Genomic DNA, 27,988 nt, shown 5'->3' with positions numbered 1-27,988 from the left:
CAAAAAATTATATATCTTAATAATAAATATTATTCCCCATCAGACACAGGCATATAGTGCGTGTATTTACATATATATATATATATATATATATTTTTTTTTTTTTCCTTTCTCCTTTTTAATAAATAACAAATGATATTATGCATTTACTTGCATAGTTGTTAACCCTTTTAATGGATACACAATTAAAACTTCTACAGTTCAAGAGAACATCCACGTCCAACTAGTTTTCAAAGTGAAAATTTTTTATACTGTATACGTGTATGTATTTATATATATATATATATATATATATATATATATATATATACAGGTATATGTTTATATATTTCTCAAAAAATGGTAAAGAAAAAGAGGGAGAAAAAAAAATGCACTATATGATACGTTTAATTTTTCTTCTTCCCCCTTTCTTACTAGCTAATGTAAATATAGAAGAGGAATGATTTTGAAAAATTTTAAAACGTCGTAGTTTATTTAAAAATATTATATAAACAAAAAAATATATGTAAATGTGATAACATAAATAACGAAAAAGTTATTACTGAACTGTATTAATCATAAATAACAGTTGCACACATCCTTCTTTTATGCTTAGACGAAACAAAAAAAAAAAAAAAAATTATGCATATGGAATGACAAAAAGGAGGTATAATAATATGTAAATATATAATGCATACACATATTTAAGTATGTACATATATATATATATATATATATATATATATATATATATATATATATATATTTTCCGTGAACAATGCATATTATTAATGATTTTATAATGAAGCAGAATTGAACAAAAAGAATTAATGCTCATCTGAATAACGAAGTTAGTGGTAGGTAAAATTTTAAAAGCTTCGAGGTATTACTTCCCACTCAGAAGATGGCTCATCCTCTTCACTAAAATCTTGTTTCTCGTCTCCCCATAAATTAAAGATATCTTCATTCACTGATTTTATTTTTTTCATTTTGACAACAATGTCTAAAGAGAAATTCCTAAATAGAAATTCTTCATAATTTTTGTTGTCCAATCCGTCTAAAAATGAGGTGTAGAAAAAAAAAAAAAAAAATGAGGACAACATGGAGAAACATTTTTGCAAAGAGATACAAAGCATACTTGTACGAAAAAAAATAAAATATAAGTAACAACAGCCACAACTGCTACTGCCACTAATACTACCGCAATAACAATAACAAAACAATAACGACTATCACAGAGATGGGTACAAGCTTCTTATTCTTAACATTTTTCAATCTTTCTTATTACTGAAAAAGTGAATGTTCAACGAACTGAACACCCCGGAGTTGTCAATCGAAAAACTATTGTCAGAATAGAAGGTAGCATATTTCTTGTTTTGAACATTTTTAACTAGAGATTTTGGAACTGCTCTAATTTTGTTTAAAGGGGGTTGTTGAGGCCCGACGGTTGTAATAAACCCTAGGAATACTGTACTTGAAAAATGAGCAGACGAGAGAACTGGTTTCCATATATGAAGGCACTCCTCTACATTTTTTATAGAATAATCTTCATGCCATAATAGTAGATATTTTTTTGGATGAGGGAAGAATAAATTTAAAACTTCTTTAGCAGATGCACTTGTATACATACTGTTTATAGATACATCTGTCATTTCAAGTATTGGAAAAGTATTATCCATTGCCTTATTTGATGCATAATGACCAAAAAGTATTTTGTGTTTATTTTTACTCATCATTCCTCTGTCCTTTGGATCCGTGTTTTCTGCCTCGTATATATAAAACTGTTCAGAATTATTTACAATATATTTCATGTTTCCATCTAACTCTTGCTGCTCATATTTACTATTACCTATATGGATACTGCTTCCATTGACATTGCTACCATTGATACTGCAACTATTGACGCTGTTAACATAAGCATTATTATTAATGCTGATAATATTGTTGTTATTATTGTGAATTTTGCTAAATCCAAATATATCGCTCAGCAAATCGTTCGTTGATGAGTTTTTATAAAAATCCTTTTCATGGGTACTGATACCATTATCATCGTATTTCTCTGTATAAGGAACCTTTTCATTACTCATTAAAATCGTCTCCTTTTTATTATCTAGAGCAATATCTTGTACAATTCTCTGATTGGAAATTTTACCTGACCATATCAGCTTAAAATAAGTATGATCTGTTAAGGAGAATTTAAAATTTTTTAAACACATATCCACTTCTTTTATGAAATCCTCATCATATCTTGCTTTTTCATCTACATATAGATCTTTCTGGAAATCCGATTTTTTCATATTTTCTGTTGGATTAAGTGAAAAACATAAATCTTGAAGAGATACATTTGATCCTAATATATCAAAGAGAACATTAACTGAATTATTATCATGTATATTTAAAAAGTCAAATAAAATTTTTATATCTTCCCTACTACATGTGTAATCTATATCTTTATCGAAAATTTCTTGCAACGTTAACTGTTTCTTTTTTAAGCTTTGTCTCACTTTTTGTTGCATAATTTTAAACGCATATATATCCCCATTTCCTTCGAATAATTTTTTTTCGGCAATTTCTAGTTCTACATTTTTAGGAATAAGCACATGTTTTTCTAAACTCTTGTAACTATAGCTTTTATTTAAATTTTCTTTCATCATTCTTCTTAATAAATATAACTCATTAAAATAATTAAATCGATGTTTTGGAGAATTAAAATTTAAATACTGTAATAGTAAGTTAACATGAGCATCTATAAATTTTCTATCCGAGTTAAAAAACTTACACACACTATAAACTATTTGTACCTGTCTTGATAAATATTTTCTCAAATTATTTTTGTCTGTAATTTCAATAGGCGTAAACCAAAAATGGTAATTGTATATATTTATATGTACATCTGAAAATAAATTTTTCTCTTCTGTTTTTCGCGTCCTCATTTTTTCCTTTTCATATATATCCAACAGTTCCAAATTGTGTGTTCTACCAATAACCTGTTTACTACTGCTATTCATTGCTACTATGTTAGAAGAGTTCTTCTTTTTATTTTGAATTTCCATATCTTCGAAGATTAAATTATCATTCGTACTGTTAGCATAATTAGCACTACTGATACTATTGCCTCCATTGTTACCACTAACACCATCCACATTATCCTTATCCTCCAACGATATGCTCGAAAGATTGTTGTTTAATCCCCATCCATCTGTTATAGATACATCATGTGATATGTAGTCCTTCATATTATTACAACTCTCTTCAATTTTCTCGCTGTTTAGGTTACCATCTGCCCCTATGTTGCTATCCCCCTTTTTGTCAAAAATGTCAAATAAGTTCATATCCACATTTGTTAAACCGATATTTGATGTATTATCATTAAAGGAGTTTAACACATTTGAACCCATGTTATTCTTTTCTCCTGTACAATTCTCATTTGTACGAGTTTGCTTCCATTCGTTATTCATTTGTATTCCACCATTTGTGTTACTTCCAGCTTCGTTAGTTGTGTAGCATTTATTTGAAGATAAACTTCTTTTGTGCTGGTTCATACATATAGCCCCTATATCATCGGCTAGGGCTTTATTTACCTTTTCCATGCTATACCTCTTATGAATGTAGTATCTCAATGTTTCTGCTTCTTGCAAACTTACAATTATATACTTTTTATTTTTACTACTAAAATACAATTCAAGTTGATTTAATATGAATGTAAAATTTACAAAACTTGCATTTTTATTTTTATTTTTTTCTAGATAATCAAGTATCAATTTTGTCAAATCGTAAGAATACTTAAAAGGGTTGATATCTAAAATGTTGAGAATTTCTTCCATATTATTTTCTTGTAATATATCCCATATACTTTTTAAAATTTCTTTTTCTGAGTATATATCATAATTATTATTTTCCGTAAAACGAATATTTTCAACTTCCTTGTGCGCACATTCGATTACAAGTAAAATGTTTTTTACCTTCTTCACCTTCTTTGTATTAATAGCATCCGAGTTTATAAAATTTTTAGATACATATACATACGACGGAAAATTTAAGAATATGTCGTTTACACACATTTTATTCAGTGGAATAAATAAAGGACTATCCCGAATTCTCATAAACGTTTCTGTAACTTTGTTATTTATTAAAGAAATAGTATTGTACGTTTCTTCCTTTTTATCATAATTTACTTGCTTCTTCCCCTTTTTTGCACCAAACAAATCAGTATTAATATCATCAATTGTCCATCTGTATAATTTATATTCATCTTTTTTATACTTGACATTTTTCTTTTTTTGATCTTCAGGTATTTTTTCCTCTTCTTTTTCCTTCTCCTTCTCTTTTTCCTTCTCTTTTTCCTTCTCCTTTTCCTTTTCCTTCTCTTTTTCTTTTTCTTTCTCCTGTTCATTTTCTAAACTGAACAGATGGTTATCTATAGAATTGTCATCCTCCCCATTGTAATCATTACAATTACTTCTGTAGCACTTTTTGAAAGACAAAACAGAGTTGTCCTTTTTTATCTTTTTTAGCTTTTCAAATAAATCTAGTATAATTTGGGGGAAATTACTTTTCATAAAATCCTTACGCGGAAAAAATGCATCAAAATACATAAAAATTGTTTTATTTGAAAAATCATAGTGTAAACAGAAATAGCGATATAATATATCTTGTAAAAATAGTTCATCTTCTTTACTAAAAATATTTTGAAATTTTTCTATTAACTGAACAATACATAATAAAGAACTACTTTTTGATGGCACCTGATTCTGAATATCAAAATCTATGCTCGTGTTAAATATATCTAAATAGTCCCTATAATTCAAAACACCAATATTTATATAATTGTCTATTAACATTTTTATGCTCTTCTTCTTTATAATATTCACTACTCCATGTACACATAAGAGTTCACTCTGTTTTATATTGTTATTTATATTATTTAAAATTAAGTAATGGGTCAACTCTTTTAAAACATCCCCTTTTGTATTTTCGTCCAAATAAATGCTATTATAACAATCAATCATCAACATGCACTCGTCATTCTCATTAATGAAATTGTAACTTCTTCTATCTCCATCCTCTCTTCTTCCTTTTCTTCTCATATTCATGCTAAAACTGTTTTTATCGTAACTATCTCTTTTCTCGTAACAACCATTGCTATAACCATCCTTGCTATCATCACCACTGCTCTCATAATCACTGCTTCCACTGCCCCCGCTGCTTCTATTGCTACTGCTAACTAAAATGGTATCGCTCATGTTGTGCTCCGATTCGGTCTGACTGTCCTCACTGTAATTTTTATTGCATGCTTGGAGCATTTTCTTCTTTTCTCTTTTAAATTTTTTAAAAACATTCTTGCTATAAATATCGTTAAGTGGCACTTCACTACTACGCGCATCGTCTGCATTACACTTCTTAGAGGAAAAAATCATATCCTTAAACAGATTAGTATTTATGTTCATCAGTTTAACTAAGCATAAGGGGATTAAGAAAAAAATTTTCTGATTGATACCTATAGACCTCAATCGAAAAACACCTTGACTAAATGACGAAATGTCATTTCCGATATTTACTGTAACTAGACTGTTTGCATTTACATACTGTTTTATATCTTGTCCAAAGGTATTTATATGATCAAAATAAATAAACCTCTTTTTAATCGGTACATAACAGTCCTGTAGAGGTATAATTTCCACGTTCATGTTGAAACTATTCTCCATGCCAGCACTTCCTCCGCTATTGTTATTACTGCCTCTGTTTTCCGTAATGTTATAATAGTTTCTGTTATTGTTGTTGCTACGTTTGTTGTACTTTTTCTTCATCCACATGTTTCTTTTTTTCTTTGCTTTTTGTTCCCTTATACATGCCCCTATTCTATTGTTTACACTTCTATCCGCCTTACTATTTTCTTCACCATTTTCAATAGATGTCTTGATAATTTCTCCTTGTGTAACCTCTTCCATTGCTGTAATCCCTTCCAAATGCTCCCGTTTTGGGTTTTCCTTGTGTAAGATGTGTTTGCTTCCATTTTTTTCCTCTCTTCTTCTACGCCTAGTTTTTCTTTTTTTCTTTTCCAATGGCAGCATGCACATATGCTTCCCATTGTCAATATAAATGCAACAATCGATGTAATCCAAAAATTGCAAAATATAGTATGCTACTTTTTTGGGGGAAATATTATTAATTAAATATCCTGTATCGATAAGGCTATTAAATTTAATTTTAGAATAACTCAAACTTTTTAATATTTGAATAGGGGAAATTTTGGATGGCAAAAAAATAAAATTCACAATATTTGTGTCATTCAAAATGTTGATAATCGATCCAATTGTTCTCTTTTCATATTTACATTTATGTATTTCTTCTGGTAGTATATCATTACTTGTTCCACTATATCCTATTACATATTTAAATAAGACATTATTTGTTAAATCCTGAGAATTTGAGGACAACTGCTTTTCTGTATGCTTTATATATTTTTCTAATATTATACCTAATAAAAAATAGCTAATTAACAAGGGGTTTTTACGTGTTAAATTGTATAAATCATACAGTGTTTCATTATCATTCAGATCTATTTTATCAATTGTGTCTACATAATTTCCTGACTTTCTTTTTATATTTTCTGTTCTCCTTTTTATGTTATTATCATAAAAAAAGAAATTATTATTATTTATATCCTTTTTCGTTTTTCTAATTTTAGCTCCACTCGTTTCTATTATTTCTTTGTATAGATAATACATGTTTTTTATATCCTTTTTTTCCCTTCTTTTGGTGTCTTTTCCTCTGACCTTCCTTCTACCATTTGCACTAATATCATTTCTGTCATTCTTCTTCCCCTCCTTAATGCTCTTATTTTTAGTACTATTAAAGTGGCCACCTTGTTTATTCTTTTTAGCACCATTTCTTTTACCTCTATCCTTATGTGATGCAGCATGTCCGCTTGCTTCTCTGTTAGAACAATTTCGTTTTTCATTTTCTCCATTGTTAGCCTTTCCCTCTTTGTGTATCAACCTGCTGCATTTAACCGATGTATTGGATGATTTATCGCTCTTAATTAGAATACTAGAATACGAGCTGTTTTCCTTAACATAACTTGTATTAGTATAACTACTGTCATCATCCATACTATTTTGACTATTTGTTTGTGCATTATTAGTATGTTTCTTATTTTTCTTTTTATGTATATCTTTGTTTTCCTTTTTCTTATGGTGACAGTAACTTCCTGCTACACTTTCCTCATCACTCAAATATTCAGAACAAATAGATGAATCATCTGATTCACTTTGAATATGTTCATAATCTTTTTCCAAAGAGTAATTATATAAAATGTTTTTGAGGGAGAGTATAAAATCAAAATATCTCATACCTTGATACCTATATGATAATATAGTAAAAGAAACAACAATATCTACATTTGTGTACTCAGACATATCGGAAGGGGTATCTTTACCTATATATGGCACAGCTAGAAAATACCTGCTTTTACTCATAATTATTTGGCACTTATTAATTTGTTCAGCGGATAAGATACCATAATGCACAGTATTAATTTTTGAAAACACGAAAGGTAATATGCCATTTATATATAAGCGACAGAGATTTAACATTTTACAGAATACATATTCTATGGCATTAATTTTTTCAAAAATTTTTAAGTGATAATCACTAGAGAGTATATGCATTTCACCCATGTTCATATTATCTAAATCAACTGCATAATTGTCGTTATTAGTGCTATACTTTGCATTTATCTTCTTAATATTCAACAGTCGTCTAATGGTGGAGTTACTTAAAACCGTTTGATTATTCGACTTATTGTTCACACATATATCATTATACCCAATACATAAAGGAATACATAAATAAGATTCAACCATTTTTTGGGATACTCCCGTAATTTTATAAGACAAAAGAAAATAATACACATAACGAGCAACTAACCAAATTATGTTATTATACCAATTAAAGTTAATAATATGAAAATGAGGTATTATAGAAATGTCATGATTATCTATACCTTTTTGTACTTCTTTATCAAAAATAAGTAGTAATTCTTCAATATAATCTGTATTAGTATTAAAACAAACATTCATAGGTATAGTTAATTTCTTACACACAGGATAAAAAAAAAAGTCAATTAATACCCAACTTAGTTTGTACCTGAACAGACTTAAGTCGATATGCGAGTAGCTATGATTCGTTTCTGCGCTGTTCACCATTTTCATAGATCCGTACTTACCCACAGTTTTTAAAGCACTATTGTTAACTACACTCAAATCATTGCTGTCTTCTTTCCTGTACGCATGTGTACCATATGAGATGTTCATACTTTCCATTACATTTTTACTCTTACCTTTTTCCCTAGAAAACGCGTTACCATCATACGCGTTGTAACTGCTGCTATTGTAATTGCTGATGTTGTAACTGCTGATGTTGTAACTGCTGCTATTGTAATTGCTGCTATTGTAATTGCTGCTATTGTAATTGATGTTGTTGAAATTACCACAGTTATTGTAGCTGTTCCCATCGTTTCCGCTATTATCGTGCGTGCAATTTACCCGGTTTGAAATATTTCTTTTTGTCTCCACCTCCTTTAACTGCTTAATATGGGCAGCCAAATTGCTCCTAACTTGATTTCGGTTTACAACTGATATTTTGATATTCTTTATATCGACGTCATCATTTTTCTTGTCATATAAAAATTTTAAATATGGGTTATTCATAAATACATCGGTAAAATTCCTAACAACGTTAACTAAATCTATATCTCTATTTATACCATATGGCCAATGTAGCTCGCTTTTTAAAGGATGTAACACATTGTCAATTTCGTCTATTAATAATATACTTTTATTTAATATATCGAATATTCTTACTGACAAATCAAGTTGTTTTTTCAACATATTATAATCCATTGATGATGAACCATATCCACTGCTCGCTCCTTGAGTAGATATATTTCTGTTTGTGTTTCTAAAGGACACTACATTAGCTACACTAGTCATATTAGTCATACTACCTACATTTCCTAAATTCGCCACATTTGTCAAATTTGCTACATTCGATACACTAATAGAATGATCTTCATTTTGGAAACCCAAAAATTTTGTCAATGCGTCCGTGATATGCGTTTTTGCTTTTTGCTTTATGATATCAAATGTTTTAATATTATTCAACTCCTGAATAGTATTAACCAATTTTAAAAATAAGGATTTTATGCATGTTGGACTAGTCACTAATATGTACTTATTTTCTAATGCACTACATAAACTTATGTACAAATCTGTTGTAATATTATTATAACGACTAAAATTAAAATAAAATATATTCTTTCTTATGATTGATGAAAATCTTGAGCGAAATGTATTTATTGTAAAGTGTATTAACGGCTGTGGACACATATTAAATATTAAAAAGTAGTTAGAAAAAATTAAAAAATATAGAGGAGATAATACAGTCGTCTTACCTCCTCCCATTATTATTTGATAACAGTATTGCTTTTTCTTTTTTAAAAAATCTCTTTTTAACTTTTTTATCATCTTTACTTGTTTTTTTCTAATAATTAAATTGTTCGTATATTCAAATATTAGTAATCTGGGGTCATAAGTATAGTAACAATTATCATCTCCTTCTTTTATCTCAATCAAGCATTCTCCTTTTTTACTCTTCTGCTCTTCTTCACCCATTCCAAGATTAGCCAATTTGCATTGTGAAGAAGTCATATTTTTTTGATCCTCTTCATTCGTCCAGCTAATACCCCAATTTTCTCCCAAATTACTTGCCCAATTACCCAATTCGTCAATTGTATTTCCATCCGCTTTATTTCTCTCCTTTCCTTCAAACTGTGCCACCTGATCCACTCGCTTGGACCGTTCCACTCCCTCTTCATACTGATCGCTGGAAAAATAGCACGTAGATACATCGGACGAATCCGAGTCGTGCATCAAATTTTTATAAACTATTTTTCGATTTTTGCATTTGCTTCTCATTGTGAAATAATGCCTCTCTGTTAAGGTCAATTGCGTCAAATTCTTTGTTCCCAACTGAATTGTATTAATAGCTTTATTTATTATTTTCTCTTGTTTATTCATCAATCTGTTCAACAGGACATCTGAATTAACATCACTACTTGTAGTTGATTTTATATATTTCTCTTTTTGCTTTAAAATTTTTAATTTCAAATTGTATACCTTAAATATATTTAGAATGTTTATTACACTACTAATACATTCATGTAGAAACATTTTCCTGTTCATTATTAACATATACAGCAAAACGATGTTAATAAATTTTTCCGAGTTTTCTTTTTTTAAATTTGGATTTATCATAATTAAATATTCGTACGCATATTTTGACATAAAACAACTTATTAATATTTTCAAGTTTATCTCCTTTTCCGCTTTTCCTAATACTCCGAATTTGTATAAAAAGTAATTGGTATATGCCTGCGCATCGTCCCTTAGATGACCCCCGTCTAGCGTATTAAAAATGTTATCATAGTTATTTTTACTAGGATCGATAATATCACTGCTACTTACATTGTTATTACTACTCCTACCAGTATGCACACTTCCCCCTCTCGTATCATATACACCAACAGTGTTACTTGTAGACAAATCTGTAACATTACCGGCATAACTTTTTCCACTCCTTGGGTTCATATGATTGCTCCTCATTTGTTCACTTTCTTGACTATTGTTTACATAAAACATATCAACGTTTTCAGCTCTTCCCAAATTTTGATGGTGAATTTTGCTGTTCTCCATGTTCAATATGTTTCTATTTGCGTTTTCCGCTTCCTCCATAAATTCATTTATACACTCAAGTAATTTATTATCGCCTACGAATATTTCTAATAATATATCCTTTATACTTACAAACATATTTACATACTCCTTCAACTTTTTAATATTGCTAAAAGTCATTTTTATTTCATTAGCACTGAAACCAATGAATTCATAGTCTACTTTTTTTTTTTCATATTCTAGGTGCCTGTTATAGTCAACTTTCATATTCTTTATGAAATTTTTCGAATACGTATTTTGACAAGATAAATTATTCTCTTCAAAATCAAAATTTAGAATATTCCTTCTGTTAATACTATTCTTATCACAATTTTCTACTTCATTTTCGAGCTTTATATTATCGAACTCGTCCCCCCATCCGTCATCTCTATTATGTAAAGCGCTCTCACCCTTGCCCTTAGTGTTGTGCTTTCCACCATGGCTCCTTCTTCCACTTCCACCTCCACGACTTCTACTACTAGTACTACTACTACTACTACCACCAATCCTACCAACACAATTTCGTTTAACCTTCCTCAAATACTTGTACAACTTCTTAAAAGGACAAAAACATAACTCATTGAGTAGTTCACTACCCACATGAACGTTATTCTTAATATGGAAGGGATAAATAATTCTCTTTTCACACAAATAATCATCTACATTTATATTAATTATCAGACGGTACATAGTTACATCGGAGGTTGAAATGGTAATGTTATTGTCTACTACTAACGGAATGATATTTTTATTTATTTTTTTTTTTTTTTCTTTTTGAAGGTTTTGGACAAATTTAAAAATATCATTGAAAAAGGTAAAAAGAGAATCATTGGTTTTAAAAAAATTCAAATAATTCTTTTTTAATTTTTGATCATCAATTTTTGGTAACATACTTATGACTTCCTGATGGTTAATAATAAAAATAAATATGTAAATTATTTTACTATACTGACTAATATTATAATTATAAAAATACAAATATCTTGCCAACAAATTGCCATATAAAAAGGTGTTTTCTCCCTTAACCATTCTTATATTCAAATTATTCATAAAATAGTTATAGATAATAAAAAAATTTTGTATCCCTAAGGAGTTTATTAACGAGTTTAAGTAGGTTAACGCTTCCACATTATTTTTATCTTCTACTTTTTTATAACACATATTGTTAATTATATTACCTATATTGTCGTACAGGTTTATGTTCATAAAAATGTTTTCATCTATGTTGTTAATATATTTTACTGTTTCAATTTTCGGAATATTAATAGATACAACCAAGTGATCTTCCTTTATATGCTTTTCTTCTTTACCATTAAATGAGTTCTTCAAGTGGGTTATGTTATTTTGTATACTCTCTAGATTTAGCACATTGTTGTAAAGCTTGTTTTTCCACGTGTCATCATTCTTTTTAATACCATATTCATCATTATAACCACCTCTCTTACTATTAGTAACTATTCCTGTATTACTGTAACTAGTATCATCTAGATGCATATGTATCTTTTGATTCGCATAGCTGCTTTCAATTCTACTCCTTTTCCTATATTCAATTTGATACTTTTTCATCTTGTTCTGATTTTCTATTTGCTTCTTTTTTAATATATTGTAAAAGAACAATGGATTGCAATTATCACTGGTGAACTTGGACTCTATTATACTATTTAATATTATATATCTATTGTATATTAATTTATATTTATGTATATTAATACTACAATTTTGATATAAAAATATTTCTTCATCAATGGTTAATTTGCACTTTGCTTTAATGTATATTAAATTGTTTATATAAAATAAAATGTCTTTAACTATATCCCAATATATATACACATTTTTACTATTATCTGAGTTTTCATAATAAGCTGTATCCCTTTCATTATACGATTTTTTTTTCCCACTTTGTTGATGATGATCTTTTTTCTTACCGCTTTCTGCATTTCTTTTCTTCTTATTCATTTTGTTTGTATTACTTTTATGACAACTAGTGTAACTACTTTGATTTCTACTATCATAATTATTATTACAATATTTATTTATTTTATTTATTTTTTTTCTATTTCTTCTGCTCATGTTTTCCTTACCCCCGTCCTCATCCCCTACAATAATTTTTTCCTGCGCATTAAGTTCCTTTTTTTTATTCTCCTTTTCTGATGACACATAATTGCTATCATAGGATGAGAAGCTATTTGACGACGAGTAGTAACCACCACCCTCACTACTCCAGCTGCTTCTGCTGGTATCACTATTATCATGTGCATCGCTAACATTTCTTCTTTTCGTACTTTTGGATGTTTTACCATGTGAGAGTAGTAAACCCTTCATATTAGTAGTATCATTATCATCCTCACTTATATTCATATCATTACCACTAGAGTCTTCATTTTCTCCTGTTTTTTCAAAATACCACAACGATTTTACATAATTAAAAATATTATAATAATCATCCATATTCCACGCATTTCTTTTTACACTAACTCTATGTCTTTTTTTTCGGAGAGTTACTTTCGTTTGTTTTGATAGGGTCAAAAAGATTTTCAATCTGCATGCACAAGAATCTACATCTGAATAAATAGTATTATCACAATAATTTAATATATTTAATAAATATTTTATTTCTTTAATATCTTCTTTACATATACTTAAATTGTTACAATATTCCATTACTTCCTCATGATCTTTGTTCAGGTATTTATTGACAATAAAAAAAAAGCAACTATATAAATTTCGAAAATTTAAAAACAGCTTAGAACTATGAACAGACAGAATAATATATTGCATTGAACAGTTATTCTTTTCTGTATTTTCATTAAATACATCCACATTTTTTTTAACAGTTGTGTTGATGTTAAAATTATGGTAATAAATAGTAACGTACATATAATTCTTCAACAGAACATTAATATGTTTTTCTAATAATGTGCACAGGTGAATATTTTTCTTGTTGAACTCTTTATACAAATTTGAAATATTCAAAAAAAAAGGTTTATTTAATAAGGATACCAAAAAAAAGAGATCATTTTTGCTATTTTGTAATAGTACTGTGTTGTTCATCTTTTTTATTACGTTATAAATATACGTGTACTTTTGCATGCTCCCGTTGTACAAAAACATGTTCAGTTCCTCGAAGTAGTATTTGCAGCCGTCCTTCTTCTTGCCACTAGGGTTGGCACTTCCCCCAATGTTACCATCAGTGGTTCCATCGATTGTTCCACCACTATTTCCATTTTTACTGATTTCCTTGATGCCGTCAGTACTTCGGTTCTTGTTACCCTCTCTTTCTTTATTGCTGCTGATCTTTATGTCTACGTTATTCCTCCGCAGTGTTAAATTTAACCTAGGAATTTCGATTAAATCGACCGTAATAGGAACATTTTTAACAATACCACTGCAATGTGGTCTCCTCTTATCAAAGCTAACATCCGAGGGGGAAGGACCCTTTCGATTATCAAATAAAGGTGGAACGTTTAACGTATATATTAATATGTACGTTATATGATCAAATTTCATAAGAATGTTATAAAAATCATCATAAACTTGATTGTTTTCATAACTTAAAATATTAATAAAAGTTAAGGCTTTATAATCTTCATTTATCCTTAGAGATGTTATTTTTTTCGAACTTTTTGGTCTATTGAATATTCGTAATTTTTGAATAATACCATAAGGAAAATTATATTTCGGCTTCTTATCATGTTTGAACAACCCATTTTTAAAAATATTTAAGCATTTAGTTCCTTTGGTGTTTTGTTCATTTGATACGTTATTATTATGTTCCTCTTCCCATGCATCATTACTAAGGTTATTAAAGAGCTTTATGTAGATAATACAATTTTTATTCTTTTTATTTTTCTTTGCATTTTTTATTTCTCCTATTAAACTATCATCATTATTATACCAAAAGTTGTAGTACTGAAGGAGAATATTAGGAACAAACGTAGACAGATAACATGGATTCAAATAAGTCTGTACTTGAATATTGTTATAAATATTTCTAGATATAGAAATAGTATATTTTTCATAACTCTCTTTACTGTTATAGTAGCAAAGACGTACATTATTATTTTCAAAATGGTAAAATAAATTCTTGCATCTGTTTATACTTGTTGAGAAATATATCTTTTTTACATCACTACAGTAGTACAACTTTTTTATAAATCCATTCATATTAAAATATATACTATAAATAAATATACAATCCATATCTTTTCGATAAATTATTTCTTTCAATCCGCATTCCTCCAAATCGACACTATTTTTTTTTCTATTTTTATTTTTTTTCTCTAATTCGTTTTTATCAATATTATTAATAGCACCTTTTACCTTACTATTCTGTATATTTTTATTATTATTTTTATAATATATTGCATCTGTTATTTTTACTCCCTTGACTGAACCACTTACCATATCATTCTTCTTTTTGTAATTAATATCATTCAAATCTTCATCTAAATGTGCAGAAATATCACTACATAAACTAGTCTCATAAGTAGCAGATGAGCTAGGACTGCTTCTAACCGATTTGGTTACTACCATTTTCTCATCTTTCTTATTATACTCAATGTTTTCATTTGATAGTACCCTAGTTTCGTCACTAAAGGAAGATTCCTCAGTAGTATTAATTAAACTGCTATCATACTGATTCTCTTCATATTTAAAATTAAATAAACCCTCAATATTCTGTGTTTCGTAATTTATATTGAATGATTTCAAATCGTAGTAATCTTTTTTGCAACTATTATCTTCATTTTTGTCCAACGCATTTTCCCTTGCTTTATATTCCTCTGCATTCATTTTAGCACCTTTCGTATCATGCCCATTAATTTTATTTAATTCATTCGTATTATATTTCCATATGATTCTTATATATATATCATTATTCTCCTGTTCGTATAGTACCCCGTTCTTTACCTCACCCGACAGGAAATTATAGAAGCTTGTCATATTCATACTTCTGTTGTTAAACTCATCTCCACCTTCCTCATCATTCCTATTCCTATTACTAACACTATTACCATTGTCATTACCGTTACTGTTACCAATATTGTTACTGATATTATTGCTGTTATTGTAACTGCTCATATTACTGTTATTGTAACTGTTAATATTACTGTTACCGATAATATTGCTATTTCCCAAACATTTCATGTTATTTAGAAGACTAGTACTTTTGATGTAAAATATTTTGGACTTGTCATATTCATAACTCATCAAATTTTTCATTGTCACTTTTTTCGAATTTCTCCATACTTCTAAGTTATGCTTTTTCCCTATAATATTAAATGTGCAGAAATTTTGGTAAGACTGAGTAATAAGCACTTTAATATTTTTTTTCATTTTATGTACTTTTTTTCTCCTGTCCGTGTTCATATAATTCTTGCTGTACATAAAAACATCTCTATAGCTTTTAAACTTCTTAATGTTTTCATTTAACGTGATAATATTATTATCTTTGTACGAAAAGGTAAATAGCTGTAAATTAATTAAAATATTCTTCTCCTTTAAAATTTTTTTAATATACGAAATGTACTTGTTATTACTTAAAATGCTATCCTTCTTCCTCCTTTCCTTTTTTTTTTTCCTCTTTTCATTGACCACAGAATTCTCATTATTTTTAAAAAACGAAGGAAAATTTAGTATATTGTTCTGCGTGTTGTTGTGCATAGATTCCGTATCGTGCAGCGGGTTCACCCCTGCATTCTTCCCATCACTCCCATTGTTGTTATCGCTACGTTTAGCGCTGCAGTTGTTACTATGATATATGTAACCATTGTTATTACTGATGCTATTGCCCTGATCTGCCCAGTCCATTAAATATTCGCTGTATCTTTTTTTTTTTCTACTCCCTTTAAATCTGATAGCCATCTCTTCCACCCCATTGTCCTTTTTGTTTTTCTCTTTCTTCATCTTATCATTTTCCTGCTTTTTAGAACATACTTCCTTACCTTTTTCCCCCACAACATGTTCATTATTACCCTCGAAAATAGTAATCATTTCACTATCTTTCATCTGTGTGCTTATAATGACATTATCATCATCCTTATTTGTTCCATCTCCCATCTTGTCAAGGGTGCCAGATAACCCTTCTCTTTTTTCAGCTTCATATTCTGGTCTAAGATCATTCCTAACTCTAGCATTATCGACAGAGAATGAAAATTTTTCATTCCCCTCTTCACCTACTACTTCCCTCTCCCCCTTCTCCACCCCTTTGGACATATAATCAGCATCATCATCATTGTTTCTATGAAACGATCTAAGGGACGAAGATGTATTGAACGTATCGACTGAATTCAACGAATCGAAGGAAGCAGACGAAACGGATGAGATGGTCGAGGATGGCGAAGTGGAGGACGTGAAATAGTAATTCGTGTTAGTCCCTCTGTTTTTATCCACCTCAATTTTATCTCTCTGTTTTTCCTTCACACGTGTAGCATTCATCTCATTATGAGCATTTTCTATGGTATAAATTCCAATGTGCTTAAATTTATGCGCAGGTAACCATTTTCTTATAACATTTTCATTTGAGTGAAAATTTAGGAAGATATTAGAATTGTATTTACTAATTGTACGATTATACACATTTTTATTATTTTCATGAACACATGCGCATATGTGAATAGTATGTTCAAATATAACATTTCGATCCATTTCATTTTTTTCCAAATATTTTAACAACATATTTCTTTGTTTATGTATTGAAATAAAGATATCACATTCACATAAGGAAAAGGTTTTAATCAAAAGAGAAAAAGTATTCTCCTCATTCTGTTTATTCGTATCATTAAGCATATCCTTAGGTGTCCTTTCATACTTCTTAACTATTTTTACAGTGTTCTCAACATGATCATTTGTATTAACAAAAAGGGAACCTAATCCATATATATTTTTTAAATCAGCAGAATTCGTTTCAGCAGTAAAATTATAGTATGTTAAGATAAAAAATATGGAGGATAATAAATTCTTTGCATTACTTTTATTTAGCTCTCTAAACTTTATGTCCTTATATATTAACAAAATACATCCATGATAAATACAACATGTGGTTATATCATTCTTCTGTACACATATTCTAATATATTTTAATAAAATTTCTATTATTTCATTTTCTAATTTTGTTTTTATTTTTTTATAATACGTATCTAGATGTAATAAAACCTCATCCGAACAGTATAATTCATTTTTTATGAGTTTTTTTCTAAGCTTATTCAGTGTACGAATTTTTCTTTTCATTTGTTTTTTCCTTTTTCTTCCCCCTCTTCCTGCTCTTTCGTTCTTACTTCTATTTCTACTTTTAGTTCTACTTCCACTTGGTTCCTTGTCTTTACCACAACGAGATAAAATCTTCTCTCTGTTGGCCAACCCAATCTTCACAAGTATATTTTTAATGTTTTCCAAATTAAATCTGATTTCCTTATTCGTTTCAACGATTAATTTTATGTACGAGTTGACATATGTACATATCATGATGATAAAAACAATATTAACTCTTCCGCTATTACTATTTTCCTTATCAAAACTGAAGAGTAATTCCAGATATGTGTAAATACTACATAAAATATTCTTTGGGCTTAGAATTAGTTCATTAATTAATAGACCGTATTTGGTTGCAAATATATTTCTATCCTTTGAAGGAATAAAATTATCCTCTTGAATAGTTTTATATTTATTTTTAAATATGTACGGTTCAAACAAAATACACAATAATAATTGTTGAATGTCAAAAGACTGAAAACTTTTTATTCTCTTTTTATCACAAAAAAATTCTAAAATTAATGGTATCCTAATATAAGGTACAGTCAAATATTGAAGCAAAATTTCTACATCCCTTAAATCTAAAGATGGATGAAAAAAAGGTAAATCGTTTACATACAAAACATCTAGTTCATTTTCAATATAAGTATTTGTGTACATATTCGGATTGGAATATGTTAATATGCAATTATTTTTTTTATTTTCATATGATTGCATAAATTGATAAATGAAGGAAAAGAAATTTAACTTGGTATCTTTATTCTGACACATATATCCACATATATCAATTTTCCTATTAAATACACTAATATATAATTTATTTTTATAAGTAAATTTCAAGTTAATATCATCATATTTATATACCCTTACAGGAGGTAATTTGTCAATATATGGACACATATAGGACTTAAATAAGAATAGCATATCTCTTAAATGATAAAACTCAGGTACTAATTGTTTAAATAATTGATTTTCTCCACAATAATATTCTATTATATTATTTTTTTTTCTATCTAATCCTAGATCTAAACTTATATTCTCTAATATTTCTATTTCACTAGTATTTATGTCCCCACTTTTTTCAAACAAAAACAACTGACTGTTCTTGTTAATTTTCTTTTCATTAATTTTGTAAAAATATTCAATAACATCTGATCTTATTATATTCAATTTAGGGTTTATTATTAAAATATAGTTACTAAAGCATTCTAATACCGATATGTCAATACAATAGCCTGACAGTTTCAGGGAGTCCTCAGTTTTATGCATGCATTCATCTAACGATGAGTAGCTATCATTATTGTTTGCATTACTTTGTGAATATTTGCCTGCTACGTTCAAACTTTTTACACGAGTTTGCACACCATGACCACTCTTAGAACTGCTACAAGGTATACTGATGTTTAACTTATTCAAATTGAAACCATTAACATTACCATTACTAGTACCATTGCTATTGCTAATGCTACAACTTGGACTCAATATACCAACATTGCAGTCGTTAGCGGATCTTCTTTCCTTTTCTCCATGGATAAAATGTTTTTTATCCCCCATTCCCTTTTCCCGATGATTCTGCTGCCTATCCTTTGATCTACAATGGCATATAGGTCTACTAGGTTTAGACGAAAATCCGTTATAATGAATTGAAAAAATTGAACAAATATCAACACAAGGAATCCTTAACAAAAAATCGTATAAAAATAGTAACATGGAACAGTTAATAATTTTATACATTACTATTTGCTTATTTTCATTTATGGAGCATGTTATAAAATATATGTTATTGTGCATGTGATATATTTCATTAAAAATGCTTGCCTGTAAAGCTTTATTCATTGTGTGAAATTTTGATAAAAAAATAAAATGTTTAGGAGATGGTAAAACATTATTTATTATGTGACTAATAAAAGAAAAGGCTAACAAGTAACAATGTCTTATATATCTTTTTTGATTTATTAAAATATTTGTAATTAAATTAGTTTGATATAATATAATATATAAATCATTAAATGTATTAACAGTCCTTTTGGAAATATAAAAAGATATAGGAATATTAATATCTTTTTTAATTTCAATTTTACGATAATTTTTATGTAATTCTTCTTCAAATTTTACATACATAGGAAACTTTATAGAATTGTTGTAGTTTCTATTTATTATAATATCAACATTTAATGTTAAGTCTGAATATAATTTTACTTCCATCTTGTTATACATATATTTCACAAATAACACCTTTTTCAATATATCATTCAAAATATCACTATTAATTATTTTCTTAATATCATATATACCTACTTTCATTTTGTAAAAATATATATGGAAAAGCACACACAACTTTCTTACACTCATATCCAGGAAAACAAAAAAGACACGATCTATCTTGCTGTTGCTACTCTTCCTTTCGTTGTTCCTACTGAAAAGGTTTTCTGCTGCGTGGGAATTGTACTCATTGGTATTATTATTATTTCCACCATTTCCATTGGGAAATCCTCCTCTGTTATTAACAGAATTGTAGCTCTGGTTGTTGCTGTAGTTATGGCTGTAGTTATGGCTGTAGTTCTGACTCTGATTGTAATTGTAAGTGTCGTTGTAGAAGTAATCGTTACTGTAATTACCTTTACCATTGAAACTGCCATAACTAATACTATCGTACACCTGATTGCTATCGTTATTGTTATTGCTGTTGTTATTAGTGTTAGTGCTGCTATATTTCCCATCACTACCCCTGCCTCTATTTTCCGCTTTTGCTTCTTTCCGTTCGGTTTGATCAAGCCTGAACAGGTCATCACATAACTTCAAAACAATACTATAATATATAAAAATTTTACATACCTCAATATCTTCCTCCTGAATGTTCAGAACTTTCAACATATATATTATAGAATAATATAAACTCATTGAAAAGGAAGTAAATTTATTTTTATATATATTAACATATATACCTCCATATTTATCATTTTCTTTTGTTGTCTTTCCTTTTTTCATTCTCTCATTTCTCGATCCGTAATAATTCATATGTTTATCCTCCCGCATGTTTCCATGTATGTTATCGTTAAAAATGTTATTAGTGAACATGTTTTTACCTTCCTCATTACTGTAAAATGTAGCATGCCCCAAATCAATTCCATTAAAATGGTTAGCAGTAGGATGCGTCTTACTATCACCGTTATGGTACACATTGCCAAAATTGTCCAAACCACTCATCTGATTAAAACCGTCCATTTTGTCAAACTTGTTCGTACTGTTTGCACTATTTATTGTTCTAAGCGCTACTAAATTATCTGTACTCTTCAGGCCACTAGATTTGTCATGTAGACCATTCAAATCGCTTAAGTTATATTGATTGCCATACAAAATGTTAGAATAATTAGCCTGGTTAGAAGTATTCCCTCCTCCTGGATTTACCGATTCATTGTAAATTTTAAAATTTGAAACTTTATTTGCCTCTATACTTGTGGTACTATCACTGGGGTAAATATCTTTGCTTAAGTCAGAAGATCCATCTTTACTACCTGTGTGATCAACTACTCGAACAGTTTTGTTGTTACTTAAATTCCAGTTATTTGTTAAAAACGAATTATTTAAATAGGGCAATAATATCTGATATAATATATCAACATTTTCTGTATTTGGAAATATATACAAACGATATAAACATAACCAAAATAATGAATTTGTTAAGTAATTTTTGTTAATATTTTTTATACATAATATGACATCTCTTAGTAGAACACCCAAGTTATCTATATCATCCACTTTGAACGAATGGTATTGAATACCATATATAGAATTGTTTAAAACAGCAAAACTATATAGATTATTTTTTTTATGTATAATATATAAAATTTTTACTAACAACTTTTCTTTTTGTAAATAAAATCCCCCTGGTAATATTAAGAAATTATTCTCATTTAAATTTTCAATTTTATTTATTATATCTAAAATGAATGAATACAAATTGTTCACATCTAGATAGCCATTTTTTCGATGATTGTAGGTATAATAAATAGAATATATTCTTAAAAACAAACTGTAATCACAATTATATAGCTGATTCTTAATAAAATTAAACACATCAAATAATTTCTTATAATTTAACGTATCGTTGATTGGACTATTGTTATAACTTATCTTACCTAACAGATTGTCTAATAACTGAACAAACATACATATGTGATTACTAATATTTATATTCAAATTCTCCACCTCGTTTCCGTCTTTCTTCCTTTTCACTATTTCATACACATTGTCCTTTGTACTTATATTTAAATCGTAGAAGTCTTCACTTAAAAACTCTAACGAATACGTGTTATTCCATATGTAGTTGCTCATATTTATTTGCAAAGTTGTTTTTTCAAAATAAAATTACGACATGTAAGCACACACACATACATGTACGTACATACAAATGCACGCTTACATGCTTACACTTAAGTACATATGCGCGCTTACATGCTTACACTTAAGTACATATGCGCGCTTACATGCTTACGCTTAAGTACAAATGCGCGCATACATACTTATACATACGTACAAATGCATACATACATACATACATACATACACTTACGTACATATGCACACATACATACTTATACATACGTACAAATATATACATACATACACTTACGTACATATGCATACATACATACATACATACATACACTTACGTACATACGAATAAGTACATACAAAAACATTCAAACAAATACACATATATATTAAATAAAGGAATAAACAGATGAAAGCGCTATGCTCAAAATACATGCACGAACTCCTCTCGCGCTTTTTACTATTAGCATTTTAATGCGCAAAATAGGGAAATTATTAAGGCATTCCGATACCTCATGTGCTTTCACGCATGAGCACATACTTATGCATATAGTCAAATAGGCATATACGAACATACGCATATACTCACGTAGGCATATACCCACATTGGAATATACTCACATAGGCATGTACTCACATACGGGCACCCCCACATATATATGTAATCATTTTTTAAAAAGCCAAATTGAAACAAACTACATAAGCAGAACATGCATATGTACATATTCAATTATCACATGTTATACATTCCTGTAACAATTTGTTCATGTATGTATACATAATAACGTAAACATATGTGTATTGCTGAATAAACTGTGATACAGTTTCGATAAAAAAAAAAAAAAAAAAAAGGCTTTCCTTAATAGGAAGGTTTCACTGAAAAAAAACATAAAAAAATAAAGCAATAAAAGAAATTAAATAATAATGAAAATTATGATTCATAAATTTCCACATGAAAATCATAATAAAAAAAATAAATTACAACAAATAAAAAAAAAAAAAAAATTATGAAATAATCTTTATTTCTAAGACGATGAGTTCAATAAAACAGTATAAATTAAACTTCATTTAGCTTTATTTTATTATTTATTTATTTTTTTTGTAACTCTATGTGCTTACTAGTATATTCTTATAATTACATTGATTTAAACGTGCATACCATATATACATACGTACATACATACATACAAGTGAAAACATGCATAATCACGGCACGTAAAGATTTACTTAAAATGCACATAAAATTTTATTTCCTAATAATAAAGGAATAACAAATTCTTACGAAAATTATAAAAAAAAAAAAATTGAATACTAATATATGTACACAATTACACTAAAACAAACTACAAATACGTGTATTAATGCTTTTACCAATGCGTGTAAAATTTTGTGTATACATGTGTATGTACCACCTTTTTATTCATTTTTGTTTTTATCCTATTTATTCGGTTCTCATTTTATGCGGTTATTATTTCTTTTTTTTTTTTGTACCATTTAATTAATTTATTAGTTTTAGTATGCTATTAAAGAAAGATGTTGCATATGATTTGATAAATCTCGTTATGATGGTTTTTCATAAAATATTTTCTCTTTATTTAGGTATTTATTTATTATTTTATTTTTTATTTTATTATTTTTTTAATTCTAGTGCAACTTAACAATGTACTACTATTAAAATATACATAATAAGAATTTCCGAAACCCGCGTATATTTTTATACCCCATCTTTTCTTTAAGAAGTTTTTACTTCTTTTCTTTTCTTAACTTTATAATTGTACACACGTATGTGCTTCTTAGAAAAACGCAATTTATAAAGAAGAGATAACATTTAGAAAAAGCGCGTTTCCTTTTTCATTTTTTTTTTTTTTTTTGTCATTACATTTGTATATTGTTACAATTATTTCTGTTAATGCTATATTAATTTAATTCTGCTTTTGTAATACAATTGAACATAATGCATTTTATTATTATTCCGTCTTCTTGCATATTCTACCTTTTGATATAAAAATGTAAGGCATATAACTACATTTAAACTTGACGAGAAAAAATGATACACTTCATTTATGTAAAATAGAAAATTCTGCTTACACTTTTTTTTTTTCGTAATTAGTTTTTTGTTTTAATAATAGAAAGCCTAATATTTTTTGAGCTCCTTCCTTAACTTGAACAGCAAAATAAAGAATAACAGAAAGGAATAAAATACAAAAATAAAGTAGTAGCAATAGTACCAGTAGGAGCAACAGGAGCAATGAAAGCAACAAAGAAAGTATAAGCAAACGAAAAGGAATTACGAATTTAAGACTGCAAGAAATTTAATTTATACTTGTTGGGTTGAAATGTCTTATTTGAAAAATGTACGTCTCTTCGCCTATATTTATAAATGAAAAAAGGAAATAACTTCCTTTTCTTTTTCTTTTTATTTCTCACGAGAAATTTTAAATAGAAGTAAAAATTAGCAATCCAATTTTATTATGCATAAACTAATTAAATTTCATTTCAAAGTATACATAAACAAGTTTAAGTTTTTTATGCATAAAAAGATAATTTTTAATTTATTAATAACAAAAATTGAAATTGTAAAAAAGTTCGGCCATAATTTGTTTTATATAACAAAATTTTAAGATAGTTTTCCTTTTTGCTTTTTAAATGTTCGCATTTGAGTTTTACGAAATTACAGATAAACATAAAGTAATATACGCACATATATATATATATATATATATATATATATATATATATATATATATGTAGAAGAGATGTACTATTATACGTTGATTAATTAAGAAAATTTCATCACAATGTATTTCTCTTTTAAAATTACATGTATCAACTTTACACACTTTCATCAAGCGCTTTCTTTTTTTTATTATTTTATTTTCTTATAATCCTATTTTCATATTATTTTATTTTCTTATTATTTTATTTTCTTATTATTTTATTTTTTATTAGTTTATTTCTTACTATTTTATATACCTAACATTTTATTCCTTACTATTTTTTTTTATTATTAATATTTTTTTTAACATATTCTGTGTCTAATATGCGATTTCACAAAGAAAGTATGAACCTTTTAATTTTACATAAACCTACATTTTTATTATCATTATAATTATTATTACCACCCATTATTATTATTTTTTCAGTATGTTCATAAAATTAAAATTATGCGCTTGAGAACCATAAAAAGTAATGTAGTGTTTTATGTACAAGTATTATATGTGCACATATATATATATACACATATACATACATAAATGAATAAATAAATTGACACTTATAGGCATATTGCTAACATTTTCAATAATATAAAATTTTTCAAATTTATTATTCTCCATATTTGCCTTCTTTACCTTTGTTTTGTATAAAATATATGCGAAGAAAGACTTTTGAGGTACTATCCGAAATAACTTCCATTAAAAAATTTGCTTCCTTTAAAATTATATCATTATTGTTATATTGATATCATGGGCAATTATAACTACGGATAGAAACACAAATTCAGTTCTTTCTCCTTTTTATATTATTTAGCACTTGTTTATTATTACAATTAACACAAATCAGTTTTTTTTTTTTTTTTTTCTTTTTTTTTTTTTATTAAATATGTAACACGAACATAATTATAAAAAAACACGTACAAAATGAATAAATACATGAGCTCAAGTAGTACCATTTTAAATAACAAAAAAAATGTAGAACAAGCTATTAAAAACAAGTTAGATACAGAGAAGAATGTTGAGGGAGGTAAAAACGAAAAAAATGGCGAAATGTATTGTGAGATAAAAAAGAATTTATTAAAACTAGAAAAAGTGTTTTTAGATAATGTGCTATTACAAGTTAAAAAGAAGACAGTTTCTAGTGCCAAAAATTCTGTCGAAAAGTCAGCTATAAATGAGTTAAATAAATATAAAAAAAATATTGAATTGTTGAAAAGTAAAGTAAACATAGAAGACAATACAGATAAAATAGTGAAGTTAGAAAACAAATTAAAAGAAAATGAAGAAATATTACTAAAATTAAATAATGACAAAGAAGGTTTAGAAAATATTTCAAAGCAACAATTGAAAGCAATAGATGAAATTTGTCTAAATGAAACTCAATTATCAATACAAGCAAAATATGAAGAAATTAGACAGTTAAAAGAAGACTTGATGAAATTAAAAAATACATATATGCAAAATGAAGACATTCTAAAGAAAAAACAAGAACAGTTAATTAATATAGATAACCAATTAAAGAAAAAAATATACTCAATTAAAAGCGTGAAAGGCACTAATAATAACAGTAACAACAGCAACAGCAGCAGCAACAACATCAATAATAACAATAGTAATAACAATAATAGTAATAGCAATAATAATAGCAATCTTTCAACGATGAATAATAACAAGATATTGTCAAATTATCAAATACAAAATCTTAAAGCCCAAATAGATATGATAAATGAGAATATAAATAGCGACACCCAACATTATGAAGAAAAAATAGCCGAGCTACAAAAAAGTATCACCTCCTCTGAAAATGACATAGAGTTTTTAAATTCACAAATAGAAGAAATAAAGAAGGTATCTAACAAAAAAAAAAAAAAAAAAAAAAAAGGTGTGCAATATTGCTTCAAAGAAAATGCCGTGCGAGTATTTCAAGCTGCGAAATTTTTTATACACATATGTACATACACATACAAATACACATAAACATACAAATACACATACACATAAACATACAAATACACATACACATACACATACACATAAACATAAACATACAAATACACATAAACATACAAATACACATACACATAAACATAAACATACAAATACAAATACACATACACATAAACATACAAATACACATACACATAAACATAAACATACAAATACACATAAACATACAAATACACATACACATAAACATACAAATACACATACACATATATATATGTATATGTTTTAATATAATGTTTCGTTTTTAGAATATTGAAAATATCTCTTTAGACATAAAAAAAATGAGAAGGCAGAAAAAGGAAAAGTAGTTTTTACCAGAAAACGGCATCCTCTTTTTTTTCCATTACCCAATAACAGTAATATATTTCACGAATACGTTTTAGATTCATTACGGAGAACAACAAGAAAGAAAAAAACAAAAAAAAAAAATATAAAATACAAATATAAAATATAAAATACAAATTATAAAATATAAAATATTGAATATTGAATATTCAATATTGAATGCAAAAAATGAAAAAGTACGAATTTTTATGACAGCGAAATAAATATCATATGATTTTACATGTACCGTTCAGAATTTTTTTTTTAATTTTCAATATTAACCATATAAGTAGCTGTAAAAGTTCTGAAATATGACAAATAAAAAAAAAAAAAAAGCAAATGACGGACTAGCCAAATGTTTATCCTTTTTTAAAAACAAAAAAATTGTTCATATGAACGAGTTAAATAAAGCTGACATTGAAAATATCTTATATTAAAAAATAGGAACAAAGTTAACAAAAAAAAAATATAGTCAAACTGAAATAAATTACGCAAAGCATGGACAAATAAAGAGCTAAAATGGAAATACATCAATTAAAGCACCAACAAGTAATTCGAAAACATATACATAGGTAAGACAAGGTTGTTTCAAATAAATAAAGTTTAATT

At 27.6% G+C, this 27,988-nt stretch overlaps 2 protein-coding genes across 2 annotated transcripts; one reads left to right on the top strand and one right to left on the bottom strand.

The window, feature by feature from the left end:
* Positions 1 to 848: 848 nt before the first annotated feature.
* Positions 849 to 22,334, bottom strand: PmUG01_13049800 (conserved Plasmodium protein, unknown function; the record flags this gene model as incomplete). The annotated part of the gene is made up of 2 exons (XM_029007501.1): positions 849 to 1,036; positions 1,268 to 22,334. The coding sequence occupies 2 exons, from the start codon at positions 22,332 to 22,334 to the stop codon at positions 849 to 851; spliced, it is 21,255 nt and encodes a 7,084-aa protein (XP_028863883.1).
* Positions 22,335 to 25,972: 3,638 nt separating this feature from the next.
* Positions 25,973 to 27,363, top strand: PmUG01_13049700 (conserved Plasmodium protein, unknown function; the record flags this gene model as incomplete). The annotated part of the gene is made up of 2 exons (XM_029007499.1): positions 25,973 to 26,896; positions 27,304 to 27,363. The coding sequence occupies 2 exons, from the start codon at positions 25,973 to 25,975 to the stop codon at positions 27,361 to 27,363; spliced, it is 984 nt and encodes a 327-aa protein (XP_028863882.1).
* Positions 27,364 to 27,988: the final 625 nt, after the last annotated feature.

Source organism: Plasmodium malariae, assembly GCF_900090045.1.
Source record: "Plasmodium malariae genome assembly, chromosome: 13".
Classification (NCBI taxonomy): domain Eukaryota; phylum Apicomplexa; class Aconoidasida; order Haemosporida; family Plasmodiidae; genus Plasmodium; species Plasmodium malariae.
This window is presented reverse-complemented; position numbering and strand designations above follow the sequence as displayed.